At 36.6% G+C, this 27,062-nt stretch overlaps 1 protein-coding gene across 3 annotated transcripts in view; it reads right to left on the bottom strand.

The window, feature by feature from the left end:
• Positions 219-27,062, bottom strand: part of DCAF10 (DDB1 and CUL4 associated factor 10) — a 63,270-nt gene continuing 36,426 nt past the window's right edge. Inside the window, exons 3-8 of one of the 3 annotated variants that reach the window (XM_018052193.1) lie at positions 25,089-25,286; positions 16,396-16,598; positions 14,853-14,966; positions 11,101-11,246; positions 9,981-10,076; positions 219-1,811 (exon numbers count right to left, since the gene is read on the bottom strand). In XM_018052193.1, coding sequence (XP_017907682.1) covers positions 1,770-1,811; positions 9,981-10,076; positions 11,101-11,246; positions 14,853-14,966; positions 16,396-16,598; positions 25,089-25,286 — 799 coding nt within the window. In that variant the 3' untranslated portion in view covers positions 219-1,769. Of the gene's footprint in view, positions 1,812-5,528; positions 10,077-11,100; positions 11,247-14,852; positions 14,967-16,395; positions 16,599-25,088; positions 25,287-27,062 lie in introns of those variants that run through there. The other 2 variants (XR_001918453.1, XM_018052192.1) reach the window with 2 other exon arrangements.

The raw sequence follows: 27,062 nt of genomic DNA, 5'->3' as shown, positions 1-27,062 counted from the left end.
AAGTTCTTGCCTTGAGACAAGTTCCTAGGTAAGTTCAGTCGCTCAGTCGTGTCCGACTCTTTGCGACCCCATGAATCGCAGCACGCCAGGCCTCCCTGTCCATCACCAACTCCCGGAGTTCACTCAGACTCAGGTCCATCGAGTCAGTGATGCCATCCAGCCATCTCATCCTCTGTCGTCCCCTTCTCCTCCTGCCCCCAATCCCTCCCAGCATCAGGGTCTTTTCCAATGAGTCAACAACATTAAATTTCCCTTGATTCCCTACTGGTTCCCAGACTGTATTAGGTCTCCTGTGGCACATGATGACTGTCTCAACTCCAGGACTCTGACCAGGATGTATCCCCTCAAAACTGTGAACTCCTTGAGGGTAGAGATTATCTGTCTGATCTCTGTATCCACAGAGTAGAGGTTCTAATACCTGCTCAGTGAATGTATTAGAATCTTATCCCAGATGTTGTCTGTATCACTATTCTCCCTGTTTCAGAGACACTTTGAATTTCTTAGGAATTTGTCTTTTAAAAATTATCATGGGGAATACATAATGTCTGAGTCCATTTACATGAAGTTCTAGAACCGGGAAGTCTGGTAGGGAAAAAAAGTGGTGGTCTCTGGGAAGGGACATGCGGGAACTTTCTGGGATGATGGTAAATAAAAATATTTTGAATAGGGGTGTGGGTTATATACGTGTATGCATTTGCCTAAACTTATTTAGCAAAAGTACCATTAATATTTGTGCTCTTCACTGTATGGAAGTTTTACAACAAAAGAAAAATACTGAACTTTAGTTAGTTATGTATTGCTGAGGAGGTTTAGAAGGATGGGTGTAGATAACTGCAATTCATTCATGAAAATACATCAACAAAGAAGATGGATTGATAGGTGGATAGACTGTTGGATAACTGATATAACAAGCTTAGTAAAGTGTTGACAGTTGAGTCTTGGTAAACATATATTCCCTGTAAAATTCTTCCAACATTCCTGTATGTTTTGAACATCTCATAATGTTAAAAATCATTAGGGTGTTATCACAGTATTTGATGTCAGCACATACTGAGAGACTCGATTCAGTTCTTTTAGTATACTACTAATTCTTAGATTGCCGTGCAGTCTGGACACCACATAGAAATACCTGCTGGAGAGGAACACAAGCCTATGGCATATTACTAACTTAACCTTCCCACTAGTCCTACTAATGATGTGGTGGCCACCAGCTCCCTCTCCTCAAGCCCAGAACACATGCCAGATTGGGACAGGGCTGGTGATAAGCTGATGCTAATAAGCTGATGTTTTCCTTAAGACTACCCCAAAAGTGAGTGGTTTACTCACACCTGGAGTGACCGAGGTAGGTGGGCATCATGGTTTTCCTGCCAGTACTCTGCAACTTTTAATAAAGGCCATGAAGTTGTTCTTTTGTACAAATGTTTATTGTATACACACACAAAATCTCTAAGGTAATAGCTCTAAGGTAATAGCTCAGAACAGATCAGACACTTTGTATTTAAGAAAGTAATCCTTTTAGAACAAAATTTGGATTCTTCATTTTATCCCAAAACTAATCTTTTATAGTGATGGTCTTTTGCAAGTTAATGTAAACAGAGCAGGTTCATGTACCCATAATTTAAATAGCTTTCAAAAGAAACAGCCATCCATCCCCCACCCGCCAAAAAGGGTTTAAAAGCTGTTCTGAGTGGTCTGTGTTCTGGACTGTTATCCTGTCCGCAGCTGTTGTAAGCTGTTCGGAGCTCCCTGTGTTTCTGTAGTGACTCCTCTCATGTAGTTAGAAGATAGGCCACATAGCACCAGGTCTGTTCCTGAGAAGATAAGATGATCTTAGCATAATTAACTGCTCAGTAACGTGAATACCATTTGAAAAAAGGGAAGTCTTAGCTCTAGCTCTTGCTGAAAGAGGACGCTGTAGCTAACGGGAAGCATGGTTATCCCTCTCTCAACCTCCAAACTTAAGATATTCTCCAGACTGGCTTTATCTTCACAGAGATTCATGGAACTGTCATACATGAAAAAACTAAACCTAAACTATACATTTTCTATATCCCTGGTTCTCAAACTAGTCCCGGATCTACAGCATCAACAGGGAACTGGCTAGAAATACAATATAGGGGCTCCCACCCCAGACCTGTGAAGTCAACACCCTTGGGTGTCAGCCTAGCAATCTGTTAACAAGCCCTCCTTGTGATACTAATGCCTGCACCACTTTCCATGTTCTCTGCCGGAAGGGAAGGGCCTAGAAGGGAATTTCTTAACCATTAAGTTTTTGGAAATTTGTTATATCAGTAATAGGAAATGAATATAAATAGTTTAGTATTAATGAATGCCAAATCTCTTCTATTTAAATTATATTTAAATCTGTATCAGTCATGTTTCAGGAATAATTGAAATAGTGATCATTAATGCTATGGTTAAATTATCTAAAGAATGATTAATTTCTCAAAATAATCTGAACTGAAGGAGATTCACTCTATTTTCCTTTTCAATGACTTAACCAAAAGTTAGCATCCCGAGTAGGATTGTCATTTTTCTAGTAAATTTAAAACAGTATGGCAGACTGAACTGTCAGTCACACTACTAAATAATACAAGATGTCATTCTAGGGAGCGGTGTGAAAAATAAACATGTTCTAAAATTTGTACGAGAACTAATGACTGTATACAGCTTGACAAAATATTATCAACTATGTTTCCTATTGGTATAATTTTCACTGAGTAATTTATGACACATTCATATTGAATAAACTTGTAAATGGGCAGAACTTTAGTGAACAGATGTGAATGATTCAGATCTTAATAAATGTGTTTTCAGTGTAAAATGCCAGTTCTGTGATTTACAGTAGCAGCCTTCACAAAGTGAAGTGTGCATACACCAGTGGAAAGACAAGGTGAACCATGAAAGTGCAGGAGGTAATGTAGAACTTTGATTTTTTGAAGCTGAAACTCCAATACTTTGGCCACCTCATGCAAAGAGTTGACTCATTGGAAAAGACCCTGATGCTGGGAAGGATTGGGGGCAGGAGGAGAAGGGGATGACAGAGGATGAGATGGCTGGATGGCATCACTGACTCGATGGACATGGGTTTGGATAGACTCCAAGAGTTGGTGATGGACAGGGAGGCCTGGCATGCTGCAATTCATGGGGTCCCAAAGAGTCAGACACGACTGAGCGACTGAACTGAACTGAACTGATCCTTCTAAAGTTTCCTTTATACATGTTTTATGATGTATGTAATAGATGAGTATAATGTATATAATTTGTAAGTAACCAAAATTTAGAGTGTCTTCTCTTAACTTTTTCTGTTAGGAGTTATATGATCAAAAAAGTTTAGAATACCACTAACAAGAAGCACCACTGCCTCGGTCATAGCCTTATGGTTGATTCTGGTCTAAAAATGAACAACAAAATGTAAACAAAAGTTTTCAAACTAATACTAAATCCAAGTTTGCTATCAATCTTTTAAATAGGTTAAAAGACACACAAAAGGTGTGTCAGATGTTTCAAAGTAGCATTTATTTAAAGCACATTATGAGGTAGACAACTATTCAATGCATATATTAATAAAACATTAAAAACCTTAAAACTGTATGTAGCTATTTATGTAGATAAGTTCACCTACAATTCTACCATCCATTTGAAAACTCAGAAAAGGTAAAAACCTATTAATAGGTTTATAGAAAGCTTTTCTAATTCTGAAATGAATAACATTTGATCTGTTAAGAAACTTTGTGGGAAGAAGGAAGTTTTATTTCAATTTTAGATATGAAAAGTTACTAAATTATTTTATAGCTAGTTTTCAGTGAATGTGAGTATCTTTACTAGAAGGTAGATAAAAGGTACTCTAATGCTTATTGTTTTCACTAGGTCAAAATGATACTATCCAAGCAGGACCAGCTACATAATTTGTGAGCCCAGTGCAAAATAAAAATGCAGGCCCCGTGTTCAAAATATTAAGAATGTCAAGATTGCTTCAGCAGAGCAATAAACTAAGCTTGAGGCTTTTCTTAGTAAAGGGCCCTTGTGACTGCATAGGTCACGTACCCATGAAGCCAGCCCTGGGTCTAAGTCTGTGTCACCTGCAGTTATGGAATACCAAAACCTTAGTTATCTTTCTCCCTTGAGCTAGACTACGCATCTGGTAGGGAGTCACATGTTTGTTGAATGAAAAACTGAATTTTGCAGTTTTCCAGAACAATGAGAAATGCTTGGTTTTTCTGACCTACTGTCAGGAAAAAACCTTACTCCAATGAATAGTCTGTTCATTATAATAAATGATGGACTTCCGTAGTACTGAATAATTTACACATCAAAATTCTGGCTTCATGGGAACTTGAGGACACATATGGTGAATTTGATTCATCCAACATTCAATTTGATTAATCCTGCTGGGCACTGGGAATAAAAAGTCCCTGCCCTCAAGGAGCTTACAGTTTGGTGTAAGAATCTAGTGAGAAAACTTTGTGGTGTTTGGCATATTATCTGGGACAATCTAAATTTCCTGAAAGTGTTAAATCTAAGATTTTCAGAAAGCATGGTTAAGAAATAGAAGATGCAGTGAAATTTAAAAGAAAATTCAAATATTCAACCTTTATGTAAAACCCAAAATCTAAATAAGGGAAAAAACTCAGGAAAGCTGAAAATTCTTTTGTAAGTATTTTGGACCAGATTTAAACTTTAAAAGTTATTTTATTATCTCTGGCATTTTCATTTATAGTGACATTTATATACACATACATAGAGGAGAGTATGTGCATGGGAGATATATTCCTTGGAGCTTTTGATAAAATCCATTAATAAAATCCATTTTTCCATCATTAATTCATTTACAACTGAAAAAGCACACAGGTAAACTTAAGACTTTCTTGTTGATAATAATTTTGTATCAGTTGAATGGGAGAAATTCCTCAGAATTGTGTTTAGGTTATAAATTTCAGTACAAACTCATTTTGCACTGAGATTAAACTGTCTTTGTACAATCTGATAACCATATATTTTAATAGTTATTGACAAAATTTAATGGCATCAAGAATACTCTTAAGTCTACCTGGATTTTTATTTTTTCACTCTGCACTCTTCTTTTTTCTTCAAAGCATGGAAGACCCCTGTGCAAATACAGAGCCTTTGTTTTTCCTTCCCTGTACTTTGGTACATCGCTTTCCTTAATATAGCAGCATCTTTAGCTTTTGTAGTATTTTACTCAGTGACAACTGAAGAAAATCACTAGCTTGGGCTTTAACTGGAAACTTCAGAAGGTTGTTGTGAAACTGTCAGGAAGGTGGTGAGCAACCAAAAAAACTGTCTCATAGATTGTGCACCCAGAGCTCATCCAGCTCTTTAAACACTAAGCAGACTTGGTTATCTCACCTCCCAGCGCGTAACAGATGAACACAGCATATTAGAAGGAAGTGGGGAGCCTGTTAGAAGCAGGTGTATTGATAAGTGTAGTAGGAAACCACTATATAAACAAAACAAACTGCTTAGCAGACATAAAATTTTTTAAATTAAAAAAAACACACCAGCAATCTGAGGCAAATGATTATATATACCTTGGGGCTGAGGGAATCACTTTATAATAATATCAATTTGTTATAGCCCTTTACAATTTATGAAGTATTTTACATACATCAGAGCTCATTAGATATTTGTAATAACACATGAATATAAGTTACTTTTCACATGAAAAAGTGAATTATACTGAGCATGCTGTTTAAGAAGAAGGCAGGTAAGGTATACTGACATCTCTGAAAGACTTGCATCAAAACTAATTACAAGTTTTAAATTTTGGCACTTAAAGAGATATGCATTATTTATCCCAAAATTAATATATATGCTTTTCTTCATAACCCACATGGTGTTACTGAGTGAATTTTCATAGCTCTCAATGACTGCTGGTCATTAAATGGGGATGATTGTCATCAGTAAGTTATCAGACTATTTATCCTGTTAAACACAAGCTTAACAGATACTTACGGATGCCAAGACCATATATTCTAGTATGGGAAACACTAGCCTCCTAAAAGATTCTCTGAGTGTTTTTCCTATATTGCACTTTCTAGAAAACAGCTTTAACAATGATGTGATCTGATCCCGGTTCTAGATAACAGGAGTGGGGAACAGGTGATTGACCTTTTCCATGCTTTCCTAAAGTTTTTGGTATAGCCTCTCTTCAGGGATGTAACAAGGAGAAACAACAAAATACACATGCTCTTTGGGCTTCTGAGAAAAAAAGACCACATTTTCAAAAGATTAAAATACAGGTCTCTTCTGCATCAGCCATTTCATTTTCACAATTGAAAGTAAAGAACTACTGTGGAGTTGATGTTCTTAAGTCATTCAACATAGCTTTGCCATAAATATACTATGCAGAAAGCTTTTAAAAACAGAAGTATAATTTATACTATACTTACCAACAATTATACTACTTATCAATTATAATACATTTACCAATTATGAATAAAAATAACTAAAAATTTTGAGTTAAAAACACCAGATTAGACTTTATACTGTAAGTGAAATGGGACCTCAACATTTTAAGTGTAATCTCCCCCAATATTAATAGTATAGCATTTCTGATGCCCTTTAATTTCTTAATATTACCTGATGGCTTTTTGATCATGATCATGCCTCAGAGGGGGCTTCCCTGGTGGCTCAGAAGGTAAAGCATCTGCCTGCAATGCAGAAAATCCAGGTTTGATCCCTGGGTCAGGAAGATCCCCTGGAGAAGGAAGTGGCAACCCATTCTAGTACTCTTGCCTGGAAAATCCCATGGACGGAGGAACCTGGTAGGCTATAGTCCATGGGGTCGCAGAGAGTAGGACACGACTGAGTGACTTCACTTTCCTTCTATACCTCAGAGAAGACAAAAATTTTACTGAGTTTGCTGGCTATTAGTTTTTTAATTCTCATCTGTGTGACTCTGTACAAGGCTATTAATCCTCCATTTTTCTTTATAGTTATTTATCCTACTTGAGGGTTTTTAGTTAGGTATGGACTGTGTGTACACCCTGCAGTTTATGGCACTAATTCTAATGGAAATTGTCAATCTTGTAAATGTTCTTTTGCATAGTAAAGAAGATAAGCCAGCTCTGTTAATAAAAGACTTCCAGAGGGTGTTAAATAGATAAATTAATAGGCCAGTTCACCATCCTTTACAAACTAAAGGGTAAATGGTTGGGTGGGAAGCACAGGCTGGGAACTAAGACACTGGGTTTGAAATCCAATACCTGTCAGCTCTGTGCTCAGGGCAAATCATTTAACCTAAGTCTCCATTTCCTCCACAGTAAATTGGTGCTCACGTCACCTACCTTGCAGTTTTTGTGAAGGTTAGTAGTGAAGTATGTACATTATTTGACATATGATAGATATTCTATGGTGATTTAAGAATCATGTACTGAAATTTAGAGTTGGGCAACATTTGGGCCCAGCATGGAGTGCTCTCCAAAGGAGATGCAATATATAGAAATTTCTTATAACCACTGTACTTAGTAGCTTATTTTTACTATCAGCATTAGGTATTTTTGTCTCCAAAACTTTATTTTCTTTTAAATATGTATTTTTTAAAAAGTTTACAGCACACTTGTTTTTCACTGTGTATTTTTTATGATGACTAAAAAAATTTACAATTTTTATTTTAATAACCATGGTAAAAAAAAAATCTAATTTTTAAAATTTGTCCTAGAGCCAACATTATCTAAGTGAGATGTAACCTCTATGTGTGTAAATGACTGTCTGGTAGATTCTACAAAAAATGTCGTTTTTATTCATGCATTTGGGTTGCTTAAATATTTCTATAAGATTTAAAACAGTTTCTCCTTATCGCTAGAATTCTCAGCATCAATACTGTCATGCCTTTCTTTTTCAATCTATTGGCCAGTTTAAGGGTATCCACAGTAATACAACTTAAAGACAAAAAAAACTGTTTATAAATCTTTAACAGCCAGCATAATACAGTAGAAATTGCCCTGAGCAAGGAATGGAGAGACCTGAATTCAAGTCCTGGCTCTGCCACTAATTTTGCAGGATGACCTTAGCTAAGTCACTTAACTTCTACATTCATGAGATTGTGTCCATTTTAAGACCTCTAAAATTGCTTTCATTTGCTTATTTTTTTAATTATCAAAACACTTTCTGGGAGTTGTGGTAAGCACCGGATGGGTACAGAAATATTTACTGACGTTTAAGGTAGTAATGTTTCAAGCCGTGATGTAGGAACCATCTGAATATAAATTATTTGGGGTTACTGTTAAAAATACAGATTCCTGTCCTCTCCCAGGCTGAATCAGAACCTCCTAAGGTGAGGGTCAGATTTCTCTATTTTTCACAAGCTCCTCAATGATTATTGGAGAAGGGAAAGGCTACCCACTCCAGTATTCTGGCCTGGAGAATTCCATGAAGTAGTCCATTGGGGTCACAAAGAGTTGGACACGACTGAGAAACTTTCACATCAATGATTATAATGCACCCTAAATGTTTGAGAGCCACTGGCCTAAGAGAGTGTGTTCTAAGAGGGAAAAAACTAGCATATGGCTCAAATTACTCTAACCTCTGGCAAAATCTCCTCTAAAGACAATCCAATTCAAAGCAGAGAAGACTAGAAGAAAGCTGCCTGCATCAGCAGAGTAGTCAGCCTTATGCCTGGCCCTTGCATGATGCTTTTTACTTGCTGTGTTCCATAACAAAACACAACAAAAGGTCTTGACAACCAAGTCACTGACTGCCACAGTCATGACAACAGCTTGAAAACAAACGGAAGTTCTCTCTTCATTAATAGTAAAAGTTGAACTCAAGGAAAATGAGAAAAACACAACTCTCTTTACTCTCAATTTTCCCTCCACCTGTCACTCTGTGATTCAAATAATCTGGTGGAGGAAACAAAATCTAAGCTACATTGTTCTCATCACTCTGTGACAGACAGACAGTATACTAATTTAATAAATAAATCCTCTTCATACAATAGAAACGACCCAAGCCCATTCCTTCCTCTCTTTTCTTTTCTAATGCTGTTGACAGGAACAAAATACCAACTAAGGACATATGCTGTAGACTTAAAAATTCATACAAATACAGTAAGTTACAAAGAGAGGTGATAATGTTTTTTCTAGAATTTCACAACAAAATTCCTCTCATGGTGAAAAATATAACTTTGACAGGAAACCTAAAAGACATTTTGCTGCAAGACTGTAACAGTTGTAAGGATAATGCCATCATCTGTGCTCATTATAGAGAAACTAACAGCAACTTTAAAAGGCCAAGAATACTGATAAGTGAAGATGAAATTTCTTTTTAGCAACCAGTATGCCAACATCAGACTTCCAGGTTTTATTCAATACTAGCATCACAAGTTTCTCCTAATCCAACCAAAACTCCTGCCAAATGTCCACAAAATTCACACCAAAATCAAAAACAGAAAAGAATTAAAAGAAAGAGACCTGACAAAGCTACGAGCAGAGCTGGAGTGTAGTGGCACAGGTCAGCAGGAGCGGAGGAACGCTGCAAAGATGTTGCTGCCTGGAGTCTAACTTGGCGATGCCTCGTGATGCTGGATGATCAAGTACTCAGGTCACAGGTATGTCTGTGGACCCATAAGAACCAGGATCTTGACCCAAACTTTTAAGATCTTCTAAAAAGAAAATACTTCACCTAAATTGAAGTATATAGAAGTCAAACACTGGTAGAGTTCCTTATTTGACGTTAAATTGTGCCTAAAACTTTGGCTGATACAAAGAAACCCGTCCACTAAGGCACCCAGAGGCGATCTGACAATGTGTTGGAGAGAACTTTGTCGTCAGTACCACATCATTGTGAGAGTACAGAGAACGGATCACCCGCAGGGGACTGGCTTCTTTGGGCAAACAGTCAATAAGTTCACTGCACTGTTTGTCAAACCCCAACAAGCGAATCCCATATCCATGTGGGGACGAAATCATTCGCCCATCAGGGCTGAAGCAAAGTTCTTTGATATAACCCCTGCCTACATTGGCTTCTTCAATGTAATGAGTCAGGCGCAGAGAACAGCGAGGTGCGACTGGCCTCACGGGTGCTCCTTCTTGGAATTCATAGACACAAGTCCACTAGAGGGAGGGAAGAGAGAGAAATCAAAGTTACAGAGCCTCGTAAATGGAGTATAATCTTTAAAAATTGTGAATAACTGTAGTCAGCTGTAACTTATATAATGCAGTACAGCAACTATACTTCAGCTAAAATTAATTCAAAACCAGTTATAGAGCCCCGAACAGTGCTACAGATAATCTTTCTTTCCCCCAAAGGCTCAACAGAATGCCACAGCTACATCCCTGCTGCAAGAAAACATCCAGATGAATGCTACCCCTCTCTCAATTAACAAAATCTGTAGGCCCCACACTGTCTTATCTACATTCATATCAAGGTTATTGCTATACTGTGATACTTTGAAGCATTTGATTCCCCGAGGCCACTGTGACTTCTAAAGTGATAATTCACCTGACAGTAACAACAATCTTGATATTAAGATATCTAAGCCCTAGACTACCTCTCCTTCTACACACTTTGAAGACTCTCCTCTCCTGTTAGCTGTGGCTTCTGGAGCTAGTGAGATTCTTGGAAGACACTAGCTTTCCAGAGTAAAGAGGATCATAAGGTCATACAAGACCTTTCCCCCTAGTTATCAGTTCAATCCCTTCCTTTACCAAAGCTTTGTTGTTTTTTTTGTTGTTGTTGTTTGTTTTTTGTCTGTGCTGGGTCTTAGTTACAGTATGCAGGATATTAGTTGTGGTATGCAGGGTCTAGTTCCCTGACCAGGGATTAAACCCTGGCCCCCTTCACTGTAAAAAGAGAAACTCATAATACTCCATTGACTTAGCAAAACCTCCCGTTTAGTCAGCTTAGCTCAGTCCTGGGTTTACCATGTAAGAGGTTTTTTACAATGAGATGAAGGAGGCAAGAATTAAACTGGGCTTAATCTGAGCTGATGACTGGTTTAAAGTATCTCCCACTTGCCAAACCCAGGCCAGAGAGGAGGAAGAAGGATTTTGAAGGGATAAAGACACCATGAGCACACACGGCAATGGCAGTTTGTTCAGTCAGCCCCGTTGAAGGTGCAGTGCTGCTGCCCCGTACCTCCTGATCATCAGTGTTGCTTGAGCACCGAAGAAGAGTGGCCCAGCCTTTTGGGTGTAGCTGTAAGGATGTGATGCAGTTTCCACGGTCTCTCTCACCAGGAACTTCAGGGGTTAAGACTTCAAGACTATTTCGTGGTGAAATTCCTGAGATATAAGAATATTAGGATGTGGAATTCGTATTATTAAAAGACTAAGGCAGCTCATCAAAGCTTTGATTTCTGGCAGCCACCCCATCGGGCCTTTCTTATTTCTTCATCTGCCCTTTATGCTACCACATGTAAATACACTGAGGTGCCCTTCAGTGTATGGGCTATGCTTCTGGAGGTGGGTGTAGGGGAAAGGGTATGACAGGAACTAAAGAATCCAAGTTCCTGCAGCAGGAATCAACAGTAATCTATGGCCAAAGCAGTAATGGAGAAGGAAATGGCAACCCACTCCAGTATTCTTGCTTGGAGAATCCCATGGACAAAGGAGCCTGGTGGGCTATAGTCCATGGGGTTGCAAAGAGTCAGACACGACTGAGAGACTAACACACACACACACAAGGCAGTAAAGCTGACTAGGAGTCCTTTTGATTTGAATCTGCATCTCAGAAAGCTATATAAGAATCAAAGTCATGTGGTATGAAAGGAATCTGAAAAAGTAATTCTCATCTCAGAAGACCTGGTGCTCTCTAGTCTAGAGAAAGAAATACTTGGAAGCCATGAGGACTGCCTTAACGTAGATTAAAGACATATGTAAGGAGCAGGACTTACAGCCCCTAGGACAGTACTATAAACAACAAATTGACATATAATTTTGGAAGTAAGAGAGGACAACTCACAGAGAGACATATCAAGACAAGAGGTGGGAGATACTGCCAACTGTACATATTCCTGGTACTCTGCTATGGCCATCATTTCTTTCTACCTAGCCACTGATGAAAGTAACTGCTGTAGTGAGCCACTGTTACAAATGGGAATATGTCATGTCCCTGAAGTATGTGGAAAACCACTTTCATAAACATTGTAAGGAAGCAACTTAGAAATTTAATACTGAGAGAAATATTTCAACAACTCTGTGCCTATAGAAGGAGTTAATTTAAAAATAATGAACTGCCTCTGTCAGACCCTTTATGAATTATTTCTCACTTAGATGTGGTCTCTTCTTTTAAAAACTTCCCTTGAGATTAGTACACTGACAAAAACCTGTGATGTTCTAAATTACAGTTACAACCAAATTATATATAAGTAATTTCCCATGTAATTAAACTTTAACAACAATTTTAGGAAAAAAAATCCTATTTCAAGAATTAATCTTGAAAATCTATAACCAAAGCAGAAAAGAAACTTATTTTGAATAGGTAAGCAGTGGTCTTTTTGAGTCTCTGCTCCTTGGAGGTTGTTGCTGCTGCTGCTGCTAAGTTGCTTCAGTCGTGTCCAACTCTGTGCGACCCCACAGATGGCAGCCCACCAGGCTCCCCCATCCCTGGGATTCTCTAGGCAAGAATACTGGAGTGGGTTGTCATTTCCTTCTCCAATGCGTGACAGTGAAGTCGCTCAGTCGTGTCCGACTCTTAGCAACCCCATAGACTGCAGCCTACCAGGCTCCTCCATCCATGGGATTTTCCAGGCAAGAGTACTGGAGTGGGGTGTCATTGCCTTCTCCATGGAGGTTGCTTAAGAGCTGGCTAAAGGGAGGAACAATACAGGGTCAGAGTGGAGATGGGGCAGGAAGACTGGAGAGTCAAGGGCCTCTCTAATTACACTTGGATCAGTTACTCTACTTTTATTTGTGCTACATCCCTAAAAATCCACATGAGAAATATTACATATCCAGGCATAAATCTCTAAGAGGAGGAATATTTAACCTTAAAATGAGACAGCACAGTCTTTAACATCCAGAGGACCAGATGATGGATAGTCAACAGGTTAGGTTAGGAAAGACTCTCAAACCATTCTTGGAAGTAGCCATACAAAGTAATCAAGTAATCAAACAGGCATTTACCAGGTAAGGCCACCCAGGAAAAACCTTAATTAGAAGTCTAATGTACGGTCTCTCCTCTAAATTTCTAGGTACAAGATATCTCCAAAAGGTGACCCAAAACTACAAACAAAACAAAACAAAACAAAACCTGTATCTAGCCATCAGTCCACCAAGAGAAGAACAAAAAGTCTTTTAAGACCTCAAATGTGGGTTAGTATGGAGAGGGATGGTGAGTGAAACTTGCTAGATAGAAAGCATTTCAATTGAGGGGTAGATGGGCTAGATTAACCAGATCGTTCTACCAGATTGGCTGGGGAAAAACTGGCAAAAGCTAAGTGGGGCCACATTGTAGCTCACTTTATCCCACAACCCCTGTGAGGCTACCAGGCATTGTTGAGGTAAGGAAACAGCAGAGCAAAAAGCTTACTGGGCTGGAACCAGGCGACTTTCCCAAGCACCTGATAAATCATCCCTTTATATTATATATTATATAGCACTATCAGATCCATTGTTGTTACTCAGTTGCTAAGTCGTGTCTAACCCTTTGCAACCCCAGGGAGCAGCACACCAGGCTTCCCTGTCCTTTACTCTCTCCCAGAGTTTGTTCAAACTCATGTCCATTGAGTCAATGATGCTGTCTATCCATCTAATCCTCTTTCACCCCCTTGTCCTCCTGCCCTCAATCTTTCCCAGCATCAGGGTCTTTTCCAGTGAGTCAGCTTGTCACATCAGGTGGCCAAAGTATTGGAGCTTCATCTTCAGGCATCAGTCCTTCCAGTGACTATTTGGGCTTGATTTCCTTTAAGATTGACTGGTTTCATCTCCTTGCTGTCCAAGGGACTTAAGAGTCTTCTCAAGCACCACAGTTCGAAAGCATATTCTTTGGTGCTCAATCTTCTTTATGGTCCAACTCACATCACTGTAGATCTGTACCTCACTACTGGAAAAACCATAGCTTTGACTATATGGACCTTTGTTGGAAAAGTAATGTCTCTGCTTTTTAATACGCTATCTAGGTTTGTCAGCTTTTATTCTAAGGAGCAAGCATCTTCTAATTTTGTCTGCAGTGATTTTGGAGCTCAAGAAAATAAAATCTGCCATTGTTTCCATTTTTTTCCCATCTATTTGCTGTTAACTGATGGGACCAGATGCCATGATCTTCGTTTTCTGAATGTTGAGTTTGAAGTCAGTTTTTTCACTCTCCTCTTTCACCTTCATCAAGAGGCTCTTTAGTTCCTCTTCAATTTCTGCCATCAGGGTGGTATCATCTACATATCTGAGGCTGTTGATATCTGAGCAATCCTGATTCCAGCTTGTGATTCATCCAGCCCAACATTTTGCATGATGCACTCTCTCATTTAATTTCTGTAACAATCTTAATTGGAGTCTGTATTTCCCAACTATTCCCTCTCCAAACTGGACCAAACTTAAATCCAGGAAGTAAAACCAAAATTCAAATTCCAAAAAAAATTTAAGCCCATGATATTCAACCTAGAGACTCTGGTTAGCTTTGTGGGGTTTTGTTTGATTTTTGGCCACAATGAGGGACATATGGGATCTTAGTTCCTTGACGAGGGATGAAACCCGTGCCCCCTGCAGTGGAAGTGCAGACTCTTAACCATTGAACGACCACGGAATTCCCTGGTTAGCTTTTTGAAAATGATTATTGAGGGGCAAGGAATAACCTCATCTCTATTGGCTTTTATTTTTAAAGATTAAAATCAAACCAAAGAAAGCTATTTTAGCATCTCTATTCAAGATTATGAAATCTAACTTTTAACCTACCTTCTCTTTGTGAGGTGCGTGACATGTGTTTCTCAGAAGATGAATTAGAATCACTGTGATGACAAGGTGAACCAGAAACTCTAGGACCAGACGAACTTGACAAAGTGGTAAGATCTTGAAAATACAAAACGTTCCAACAGTGAATTCTGGTAGTGTCTCAACCTTTAAATAATCTACTTGAATCATATTTTTAAAGTTCATCTGAAGCATGGCCAGTATATACCCACCTAAAAGTGGTCTATAAATAACTAAGATTGAGGTAGGCAAGATGTTTCTTTGGAATGTCCTATCCATTCCAAGGCTTAGTCCCTTTCTAAAACTGTTTACACCAATGACTTCCTTAAGTGAAATAAAAATGAAAAACCAAATAAACACAGGAACATCTTGAAAAGTGAAAGTGAAGTCGCTCAGTCGTGTCTGACTCTTCGCGACCCCATGGATTGTAGCCTACCAGGCTCCTCCATCCATGGGATTTTCCAGGCAAGAATACTGGAGTGGGTTGCCATTTCCTTCTCCAACATCTTAGGTTCCCCATTATTTCCATAGTGAAATGGAATAAGAAAATTCAGCATGAATGAAAACTGAGCTGCTCAATCTGTTGTTTTACGTTAGAATAACATCCAAACAACAGGCCCATTACTGAGAACACGAACAGATGTTCCTTAAAGTATAGCAACAACGTCTATCATGCTTACTGAAATTATGTGAATACTATCTTTGAAATGCAATACAAACATAACATTGAAATCTGAGAAAATAAAATGAATATCAGATAGGGGAGTCTGATGTACTACTCCAAACAGCAGTCTCTATGTCACACTTTTCTTGTAGCCCCACACATCGGTGGGGACTTCTTATTAATCTAATTTCTTTTGATGGTATTAAGTATCAGAATTACCTTTAAAAGACAGAAAACCTTGGTTTTTAAGCAAAACATGCCAACTAGATCTCCTAAATCACTACTTTTCACTAAGCTTGATTATTAATGTTTAACCTAACAAATTCTGAAATTAAAAGGACTGCACTTACATGTTAATGAATCTCTTGCTTGCAAATAAGCTGATAAAACTTAAATTTCTACTTTGAGCAATGAAATTAGGCAACTGCAATACAATGAGGCCTATGCATTCCCAAAGATCTTCAAAAGTGGCCACATGCACAGAGAGAGATTCCAACCATTTGAAGCTGATTTTAAATGGCAGTTTATCAGAAAGACTTAAGAAGATTGACAGTACTTTGGGCTATCACTAATATTTGAGATAATGATGATTTACAAACACTGATGAAGATTTTCTGGCTAGCAGAGGGCTAAATTTTTTTTTTAAGAGTTTGAAGTTATTCTTCCTAGATCATTTGTGAGGTACAAACTAATACTACATCAAAGATACTTTGGGAAAAAAGCTCTCACTGAGCTTTCCAAAGAATGTCTTTTAATTTTCTTCTCTTCTTCCTGTTATCATTCTCAAAATAGAAACATATACCATCTCCATGTCTGAGATTATTTAGAAAACTCTTTTCTTTTAATCAAAAAAGGAAAGTGTACCTGAACTTGATGTTGTTCTTCTTGCCCTCAAAATGGGATAGCTGCCTACTTCTAAAGACTTGGTTAAGTCAAGATCATGCAAAATCAAGAGATATCCGGAGGACGTTGAGATCAACATTTTGGAACAATCTGGTGTTAATCTCATCCGCATGAGAAAACGTGTGTGAAAGAATTTCTTATGTGGACATCCATCTTCTGTACACCTGCAGAAGAAATCAAACCAACAAAACCTAGTTATCATAAACATTCAGTGACAGTCGTATTTTTGCCCTTCCAACTAGAATTTACACTCAATGTATACTCAGACTTATACAGATGAAAAATTTTTGCTCCCCATTCCTTCTTCCATCTCTTTAACTTTTTTTAAAAAAATTATTCTCTTTCTCATGTATATTAAGTAAAACTTTGTTGAGGAAAACTCTCACTTTTTATTGCTCTGAAAATCTTTATTTCATTCTTTTTGATTAAAGGTTCAGCTGAGCCTATAAGGGTTGATAGTTATTTCTTTTTAAATAGGATAATATTTCATTGAGTTCTGGCTTCCATTGTTGTTAAAGTCTGTTATCAGTTGAATTGTTACTTTGGATACTTTTTTTCCCTTTGACTAATCTTCCCTTGTCTTTGGAGTATTGCAGTTTCACTCTGATGTTTATAAATGTTGATTTCCTATTATTGATCTTCACTGAGAATCGTTTGACTTTCTAAGTCTTAAGATTCAGATTGTTCATATATTCTGGAAGATTTTCTGTCATTATTCCAATGTTGCCTCTCACCTATTTCTAAATTCTTTTGGAGTTCTAAATAGATACTTGAAACATTCCCATGAGACTCCTGTCTCATAACTGCTCTTTCATGTTTGCTATCTCCTCATCTCCATATATTGCCTTCTGGGTAATTTTTCAGTATCTATCTTAATCTGTTGTATAAACTGTTTATGCTACTTGTTTTTATAAATTTTAACAGTACTTTTTTTTTTTACTTCTTTAAGTTCTATTTGGCTTTATTTCAAATCTGCATGATCTTTTGGATAGATTTTTATTCCTTGCCTAATATTTTTTATTCCCCATTTTATTTCCTTTTTCGTTAATTATTTTTAAAACTGTGAAATGTATCATCCTTACAGAAAAGTACATAGATAAAGTACTTGTGGGGTTTAGAGAAAAGTGAACATCTGTAACTCACCACCCATGTTAAGAAGTAGAACAATACCAATACTTTCTAAGTCTCCTGTTTCTCTCTCCTTGTTGCATCCTTCAGTCAGCATGCAGCGCTTCAAGCATGCAATGTCTTTTCTTATCTGAGAGTTTTTCTAAAATTTAAGTCGTCTTCTCCTTATGTAGTCTCTACTTTTCCAAAATATCTCCCTGTTTGTTTAGGTCTCTATATTAGACTCTTTTGTCAAATGTCTGATTATCTTTTGACTGTCTGCTCATAGTTAAGAGTGGGGAACTAAAAAGGTGACTGGGAACTCTGAGTGCAAGGGTAGGCTTGTGCTTCACTAAATAGGGAGAAGCCATTTTTGGAAGAACTTCTAATGTCAGTATCTTTAGTTCAATAGCTGAAATAATTCTCAGGATATCTGAATTAAGTATTCAGTGTGCATATGGTCATTTAGTCCTCCTGATTTTGGTCAGGTACTCAAAGCCTTCAACTGTGTCTGGCATCCTTTAATATAGAGAAATTTCTATTTTACCCTCTTTAGAGAATAAGATTTAAGATTTCTGCTGACATACAGGAGGTAAATCATCCAGCAGTATGGATTAAGGGAAGAGATATAAATTCTTAAGTATCTTTCATTTCAATCCTTATTTTAGCTACCCTTTCTACTACAGAGTACCCAGAGTTGCCAGTTCTTGTGATTTTTGAGGATTTTGTATAAACTGTCTTAAGTTCTTAATGTTTTCCGCTGCTAGTTTCGGATTCAGCTTTCTTGTACTTATTAAGTTTAAGTAAGTTGCTAAGATGGTTGCCACACATCCTCCTGCTTTCCAGATTCTAAAAGTTTATTGTCATTGCTTTCTTTCCTGTTTCCCCATCTTACGAGTTTATACCCTTCATTTAAAATTTGTATTTTAGAGGAATCTTCTCATTCACAGACTCTATTCAGGTCTTATAATAACTTAAATAAAATTTTAGTTTCCTCCATAATGGTTATACAAATCTTCTGCTGTAATTTATTCCTGTGTACCAACTAAAATTCTTAAGAGTATTTTATTTATTTAATTTGGCCACACTACATGGCATACAGGATCTTAGTTCCCTGACCAGGGATTGAACCTACTATGCTCCTTACGCTGGAAGCACGGAGTCTTAACCACTGGACCATCAGGGAAGTCCCCAGCTAAATTTTTTAATTATTAAAATTATCTACTTAAAAAATTTAAATTATTTAAAGTGATGTATAGGAACACTATTGATTTTTATATTTTCGCCTTATATCAAAAATTACAGTTAACTCTGATTCTAATAATCTGTCAGTAGAATTTCTAGGGTTTTCTATCTAGTCCACGTGTCTAAAAACTGGCCTATGGGCAAAATCTGGATTACTGCCGGTTTTTTTTTTAATTAATTTATTCCTTTTGGATGCACTGGGTCTTCACTGCTGCACATGGGCTTTCTCTAGCTGCAGCGAGCAGGGGCTTCTCATTGTGGTGGCTTTTACTGTTGCAGAGCACAGGCGGTAGGCGCTGGGCTTCAGTAGTTGTGGCACTTGGGCTCAGTAGTGTGGTGCACAGGCTTAGCTGCTCTGTGGCATGTGGAATCTTCCTGGACCAGGGATTGAACTTGTGTCCCCTACAATGGCAGGCAGATTGTTATCCACTGTACCACCAGGGAAGTTCTCATTGCCTCTTTCAATATAGACAGTTTGTTGGAACACAGCCACACTCATTCATGTATTATCTATGACTGCTCAGAGACAACAGAACATGTATGCATGCTAAGTCACTTCATTTGTCCGACTCTTTGTGACCTCATGGGCTGTAGTCCACCAGGCTGCTCTGTCCATGGGATTCTCCAGGCAAGAATACTGGAGTGGGTTGCCATTTCCTCCTCCAGAGGATCTTCCCAACCTAGGGGTCCAACTACATCTCTTAAGTCTCCTACATTGGCCGGCAGATTCTTTACCACCAGCGCCACCTGGGAAGCCCCAGTAGAACACACAAAGTCTAAAATATTTATTACACAGTCCTTTATAGAAAGTTTGCCAGCCCCTGATATAGACAATCATATCATCTGTGAATGTTGTTTCATTTTTTCTTTTCCAATCCTTATATATTCCAATCCTAATTTATTTTATTGCACCAACTAGGACCCTGCCTCCTTCCACACTAAAACAATAGTGAACAGTAATAGTAACAGCAAGTATGTTCTCCTTCCTGATTTTAGAGAGAAAACTTCTAAAATTTCACCATTTAAAAATGTGCTATAGGTTTTTAGTGCATACTTTTAATGGGTTTCCTTCTATGTCTAGTTAATTAACAGATTGTTTTTAACAGTTTTATCATGGTATAATTTCATACCATAAAACTCATTCATTTTAAGTGTACAATTAAATGATTTTTTAAGTAAATTTACTGAGTTGTGCAGTCATCAATATAACCCAACTTTTAGAACATTTTCATCACTTTAAAAATCCCTCTTCCCCATTAGTAGTTACTCCCTTTCTGACTCCCAGCCACAGGCAACCAGTACTATTTCCTGTCTCTACAGATCTGCCTATTGTTGACACTGCATATAAATAGAATCATACAGTAAACTGTCTTCTGGTTTAGCTTTTTCACTTAATTTTTCTGGGGATCTTCGACACTGTAGCACCTAACAGTACTTTCTCCATTATCACGTAGTATTCTATGAATATATATTCTATGAATATATCATCACGTTGTTCATCCTTTTACCAGTTGATAAGTATTTGAACTGGTTCTATTTTCTTCTGCTATTATGAATAATACTATTGTAAGAATTCTTTGTGCAAACATATGTATTCATTTCTCTTGGGTAGATACCTAGAAGTGGAACTGCTGGATCATATGGCAACTCTTGTGTTTAACATTTTAAGAAGCTGCCAAACTGTTTTCTAAAATGGCTGTATCATTTTATTTTCCTACAAGCAATATGTGAGATTCTGGTTTCTTCATATTCTTGCCAGTATTTGTTGCTGTCTTTTTTGTTAAAACTATCTTATTGAATATGAAGTGGTATCTTATTTGGGTTTTAATTTGCATTTCCTTTAAGACTAATGATGTCATACATCTATTCAGGAGCTTATTAATCATTTGTATATTGCCCTTGGTGAAATGTCTATGTAAATATCTCATCTCATCTATTTTTAAAGTGGGTGATTTGTAATACATGTAAGTGAGCTGGAAGTATTCTTCATATATTCTGGACATAAATCCTTTAGTAAATGTAATCTACAAATATGCTATCCCATTCTGTACTATTTCTTTTCACTTTCTTAGTGTCATTTGATGTACAAAGCTTTTTAACTTTAATGAAGTCCATTTTATCAATTTTTAAAATCAGTTTGGTGTTATATGAAAATTCACTCACATGTTTTCTTCTAAGAGTTATATAGTTTCAGCTCTTATGTTCAGGTTGAAATCCATGTTGAATTCATTTCTGTGATGTGAGATAATGGTCTAAATTCATCTATTTGCATGTGCGTATCTGGTTGCTCATATCATTTGTTGAACAGATTATCCTTTCCTGAACCACTGAATTACCTTAGCACTTTTGTTGAAAATCAGCTGATCATAAATATAAGGGCTGATTTCTGGACTCTCAATTTTGTTCCCTTGATTTATGTTAGATATCTATCCTATGCCAGTACCACCTTGCCTTGATTACTATGGCTCTGTAGAAATTTCTTTAATCAGTAAGTGTGAATTTTCCAAATTCATTCTTCCTTTTGAAGATTGTTTTGGTTATTCTGGGTTATTTATATTTCCATACAAATTTTAGAATTGGTTTGACAATTTTTCCCCCCCAAAAAGGCAGCTAGAGTTGATAGGGATTGTACTGAATCTATATACTAATTTGAGAGAATTGCTATCTTAATGATATTGAGATCCATGAGCATGAAATGGTCTCTCCATTCATTTATATCTTATATTTTATTCTTTTTGATGCTATTATGAGTGGAATTTTTCTTTTCATTCTTTTTTGGACTGTTCATTGCTCATGAACAGAAATATAATTTTATATATTTTATGACCTTGCCAAACTTATTAGTTCTAGTAGTTTTGTGAATTAAAGATTTTTAATATATAAGATCATATCTTATACATATATAGATAATTTTACTTCTTTCCAGTCTAAATGCCTGTTATTTTTCTTGTCTGAATGTACTCTCAGTGCATGTCCAGTAAGATGTTGTATAAAAGTGGTGAGAGTAAGCATCCTTGCCTTGTTCCCAGTCTTAGTGGGGGTGTTTTTAGTCTTTCAGCATCGAGTATGATTTGAGCTGTAGGCTTTTTATAGCTGTCCTTTGTTAAGTTGAAAAAGTTCCTTCTTATTCCTAGTTTTATCACAGATGGGTATTGGATTTTGTCATGTGTTTTTTCTGCCTTTGGATGATCATATATATGGACTTTGACCTTTATTAATATATTACAATAATTGATTTTTAGATGTTTAACCAACCCTATCTATATTCCTGGAATAAATTCCAAATGACATATAATCCCCTATATATGTTGCTAGGTTAGATTTGCTAATATTTTGTTGAGAATTTTTATCAAACTATCAGGAGAAGGATATTGGTCTGTAGTTTTCTATTCTTATGATGTTTGTCTGGGTTGGTATCAGAGTAATACTAGCCTCATAAAATGAGTTGGTAAGTGCTCTCCCTTCCTCTCTATTTTCTGTAAGACTTTGTGAAAGATTGATATTATTTATTCTGTAAATGTCTGGTAAAATTCACCAAACTTCATGAGTGAAGACTTACAAGTCTGAGCTTTTCATTGTGGGAAGATTTTTAAATTGCCAATACAATTTCTTTACTTGCTATATAGGTCAATAGGTCTAGAGATTTTGTTTGCTCTTGAGTTAGTTTAAATAATTTGTGATTCTGCAGTATTTGTTTATCGAAGTTGTCTAATTTGTTGCCATAAAGTTGTTCATTGTGTTCTTTTGTGGGACTTCCCTGATGGCTAAGCGGGTGAAGAATCCACCTACAGTGCAGGAGACACTGGAGTCATGGGTTCAGTCCCTGGGTTGGGAAGATCCCCTGGAGGAGGAAATGGCAATGCACTCTAGTATTCTTGCTGGGAAAATCCCATGGACAGAAGAGCCTGGTGGGCTACAATCCAATGGGTCACAAAGAGTAGGATACAACTGAGTGACTAAGCACGTATTCCTTTTTAATCTTTTTAATTTCTGTAAGGTTGGTAATGATGTCCCTTTTAATTATGAATGATGAATTTTATCATTCATAAAGGATGAATAAGGATTTATCTATTTAATCTATTAATGGGATAAATTATACTAACAGAATTTCTACTGATAAATCATCTTTTCATTTCTAGAATAAACCCAAAGTGGTCATGATTATTTTGATTAATTTCTTAACAGGATCTCTCTCTTTTTTTTTGGAATATTCACATCTACATTCATATTACAGACTGAACTTTCATTTTGAATTCAAGTATCAAGGTCATACCAGTTTCATACCTAAGGTAAGGAGAATTCCATTTTTCTGCAATCTGGACAGTTTAATAAAATTGGAATGTTCTGTTTCTTGTAATATTTGGTAGAAGTCACCTGTAAAACTGGCATGCTGCTGTTTAATTAGTAGCTATGTTTTAATTGACTTTTTTTTTTTCATTTCTCTAACGGTTAAAGCAGAGGTGATGTTTAGAATATTTAAATAACCAACCCTGCATGAAAACTAGCCAGAGTTGATGCTGGAATTGGATCCTGAGTTCCAGAGTTTCAGTGCTGGAACTGGATCCTGCAATTAGTTTACTATGTAAGAGCGACTTCAGCTACTAGATCATAGAGACCTTGAGGAAGGTATCTCCAGAGAGGTTCGTGGGTACCCAGAGGTGCTAGGATATGACACCTGAGGATGATTCATGACAGTAACTATCTATTAGTTATTTTGGAAGAAATTCAATCTTTTAACAACTTTTTCAGCTAAACCAGTGCATAATGGTTAAATATCCTGGTAATGTCTATTTACGGTTTTCTATTTCTTCCTTGATCACTTTTGCAAAGGTGTATTTTTTGGGGTAATCTGTCAGTTTCATCAAAGTTTTCAAGTATATTGGCATAAATGTGACCTTATTATTTTACTTTATATTGTATTTTTTATTGTCTCTTATTGTTAGGATTGTGTCATCTCTCTTTTTTCCTTAATGTATCTTACCAGAGAAGAACAAGCTTTTAAAAAAATCTTTATTGTACTTTCATTTTCTATTTCATTAATTTCTGCTTTTATCTTAATCATTTCTATATATCTACTTTCATCAGATTTACTTTTTTTCTTTTTCAAGTTTTTTGAGTAAGATGCTTAGTTCATTAATTTTTAGTCTATCTTTTGACTTCACTATGATTTTTTTCTTTGATCCATCAATTATTTAGGATGTAAGTTTATAAGTCTCCAAACCTTGGAATTTTAATTTACCTGTAGTTAATTAAACTATACTGAGATCAGAGAAAAGATTTGTATGATAACAATTCTTTGATACTGGTTGAGACTTACTTTGTAGTCCAGAACACACTCAATTTTTGTACATGTTCAAACTCTGCTTCAGAGGGTGTACTCACTATTTGGCAGCAGAATTCTACATCTGCCAACTAAGTCAAGGTTATTAATAACATTAAAATCTTCTAAATTAAAAAAATAATTAGTTCTAAGTTTAAACAAGAGGCTGTCTTAAAGATAATCAGTAGCTCTATGCTTGGCTCAAACACTATGCATAACTAGAAATCTTTAAGAATATTCCCCTAGTTTTACATGAGCTCTAAGGAATATTTCAGAAACTTATAATTATTTCCCAAAATTCAACTCTTTCAGTTCTCTATCAGGAGATATTCTATTGAAGTGTTTCACAACACAGACATTAGTGACAGTTTAGATGGGATGACTGGTCCACTGTGCAAACTATCCCATGCACTGAAGGATGTTTACAAACTCTGATCTCTGCTGACTAAATGTGAGTGGAAATCCTCTTCTCTTCTCCTGTAGTGACAACTAAAACTGCACTACACATTATTTCTAAACATTCCCCTAACATCAGTACCACTCTAACTGAGAAACTACTCTTTTTATGCATGAAAACAAGCTTCAAATTTTACAAAATAGATTTAGAATTGAAGGATCAAAGGAAAACATTTCAGTTCCACAAGGAAAAAACAAAATAATTTTTCCTTAAATTCAGGAAACTCATCTTATAAACCAGTTTTCATCATTAACTTGGTCTTGGTTAAGTATCTGGTACTTGGTCTCAAGTACCAAGTATTTGGTCTTTTTTCTACATAATTTTCTCCAAGTGTTTTAGTCACGATATATGACTAAGTGCAAGGAACTAAAGATAGAATCACTTTCTGATTGTTTTTCCCAAAGCCAGTTTCTTTCTTCTAAAGAAACATGAGAGCTAAGACAGAACACCGAGTTTTTTTTTTTTACCATTTTAAAAACATTTTTTTGTTGTTCATAATCCGAACATAGTCTCCTGTTCACAAACCTGTTGGTGTCCCAAATAATGACATTTCCATCAAATCCTGATGTTACTAAGAGTCTTGTATTAGTATCATATTCGATGTTCTTCACCCAGCTAGTGTGACCATGTAAAGTGCATACTTTCGTGTTCAGTTTTCTCAGATCCCAAAGGGCTATTGTAGTGTCATCAGAACAGGTGGCAAACAGCCGGTTATCAAGAAATCTACAAAGCAGAAAAGAAAAACTGGTTTATTTAATCTCTTATTAAAAAAAACTGCTATGTTACCTAATCAAGAAAACAAACCAAAAAAGGACTACAAACTTACTGTACAAACCCAGTGATTCTAATATATAATAGTAAGTATACTTTACATAACCAGAGGATACTAGAGTTAATGAGGACCATGTTGTAATTTTATCTACTTGTGTTAAATTATTTTATTGAAAACCAGAAACAGAGGTAGGTGTTTAGAGAACAATGCCAGAGAAAACGAATTTTAGAATCTGTATAGGAAACACAAATGGTAACAGACAGTAGGAGACAAAGGAGATTTTGAATACTTAACTGCAGATGAAACACGTTAAGCATAAAGCATTCAAAATTATGACAAATATTTACTTTGCTACAAATAACATCACTTTCTATTTAGTGTACATTTCTCTTTAAAATATATTTACATATACAAAATTTTTAATCAATTCAAAGTGAAAGTGAAAGTGTTTAGTCATTCAGTTGTGTCCTATTCTTTGTGACCTCATGGACTACAGCCCACAGGGTCCTCAGTCCGTGAAATTCTCCAGGCAAGAATACTGGAGAGGGTTGTCACTCCTTTCTCCAGGGGATCTTCCCGACCCAGGGATCGAACCTGGGTCTCCTGCATTGCAGGCAGATTCTTTACCAATTGAGCCACCAGGAAAGCCCAATTAATTCAAAGGCATTCCCCAAATAATCTTGCTTCTAGGACAACGAAGAAGAAATGGAAAAATTCTTAAAAAGGTACTGTCTTGAACCAAGATTAAACCAGGAAGAAACAGAAAACACGAACAGATCAATTATCAGTAATAAAATTCAATCAGTAATTTTAAAACTCCTCACAGGGAATTCCCTAATGACCCAGTAGTTAGAACTCTGCTTTCACTGCTGAGGGCCAGGTTCCATCCCTGGATGGGGAACTAAGATCCTGAAAGCCACATGGCACAGCCAAGTAAATAAATTAATAAATATTTTAAAATTTAAAAATAAAAACTCCCCACAAACAGAAGTCCAGGACCAAATGGCTTCACAGATGAATTCTACCAAACATTTAGGGAAGAGTTAAAATCTATCCTTCTCAAACTGTTCTAAAAAATTGCAGAGGAAGGAACACTCTCAAACTCATTCTATGCACATAGTAATTACAGGCCAGTATCACTGATAAACAAAGATGCAAAAATCCTCAATAAAATATTAGCAAACTAAATCCAGCAATATGAAGAGGATCATACAACATGATCAAGTCGGATTTTATCCCAGGGATGCAAAGATTTTTCAGTATCCACTAATCAATGAGTGTGATAAACCACCTTAAGAAACTGAAGAATAAACACCATATGATCATCTCAACATAATGCAAACAAAGCTTTTGATAAAGTTCAGCATCCATTTATGATTAAAAATTCTCCAAATGCTAATTATCTTTTACATATTTTTTTTTTGGTAGAAGTGAATGCAGTGGATTTTTGAATAGACACTGTTTAACCCATTACCTGGCACTTGCAACATAAAAAGATTTTAAATATAAAGTAATCGGGGGGAAAAGGTGCGCCATGTATTAATCATTGGACAGGGATATACCTGGCCAACAGATCTGTGCTGTCTTTTGACATAATTGAAATGCAACATGTGCACTTTGTGTGTCTCCCCTTAAGGGAGGGTTCGAGGGGTGTTTCTCATCTTGTATAATTCTCTGTTGCCTAGGACATTGAAGTAGAGCACTCAATCGTGGGTTTCTGTGTTTCA

Source organism: Capra hircus, chromosome 8, assembly GCF_001704415.2.
Source record: "Capra hircus breed San Clemente chromosome 8, ASM170441v1, whole genome shotgun sequence".
Taxonomy (NCBI): Eukaryota; Metazoa; Chordata; class Mammalia; order Artiodactyla; family Bovidae; genus Capra; species Capra hircus.
The sequence above is the reverse complement of the archived record's forward strand: the minus strand, read 5'-3'. Positions and strand labels throughout refer to the sequence as shown.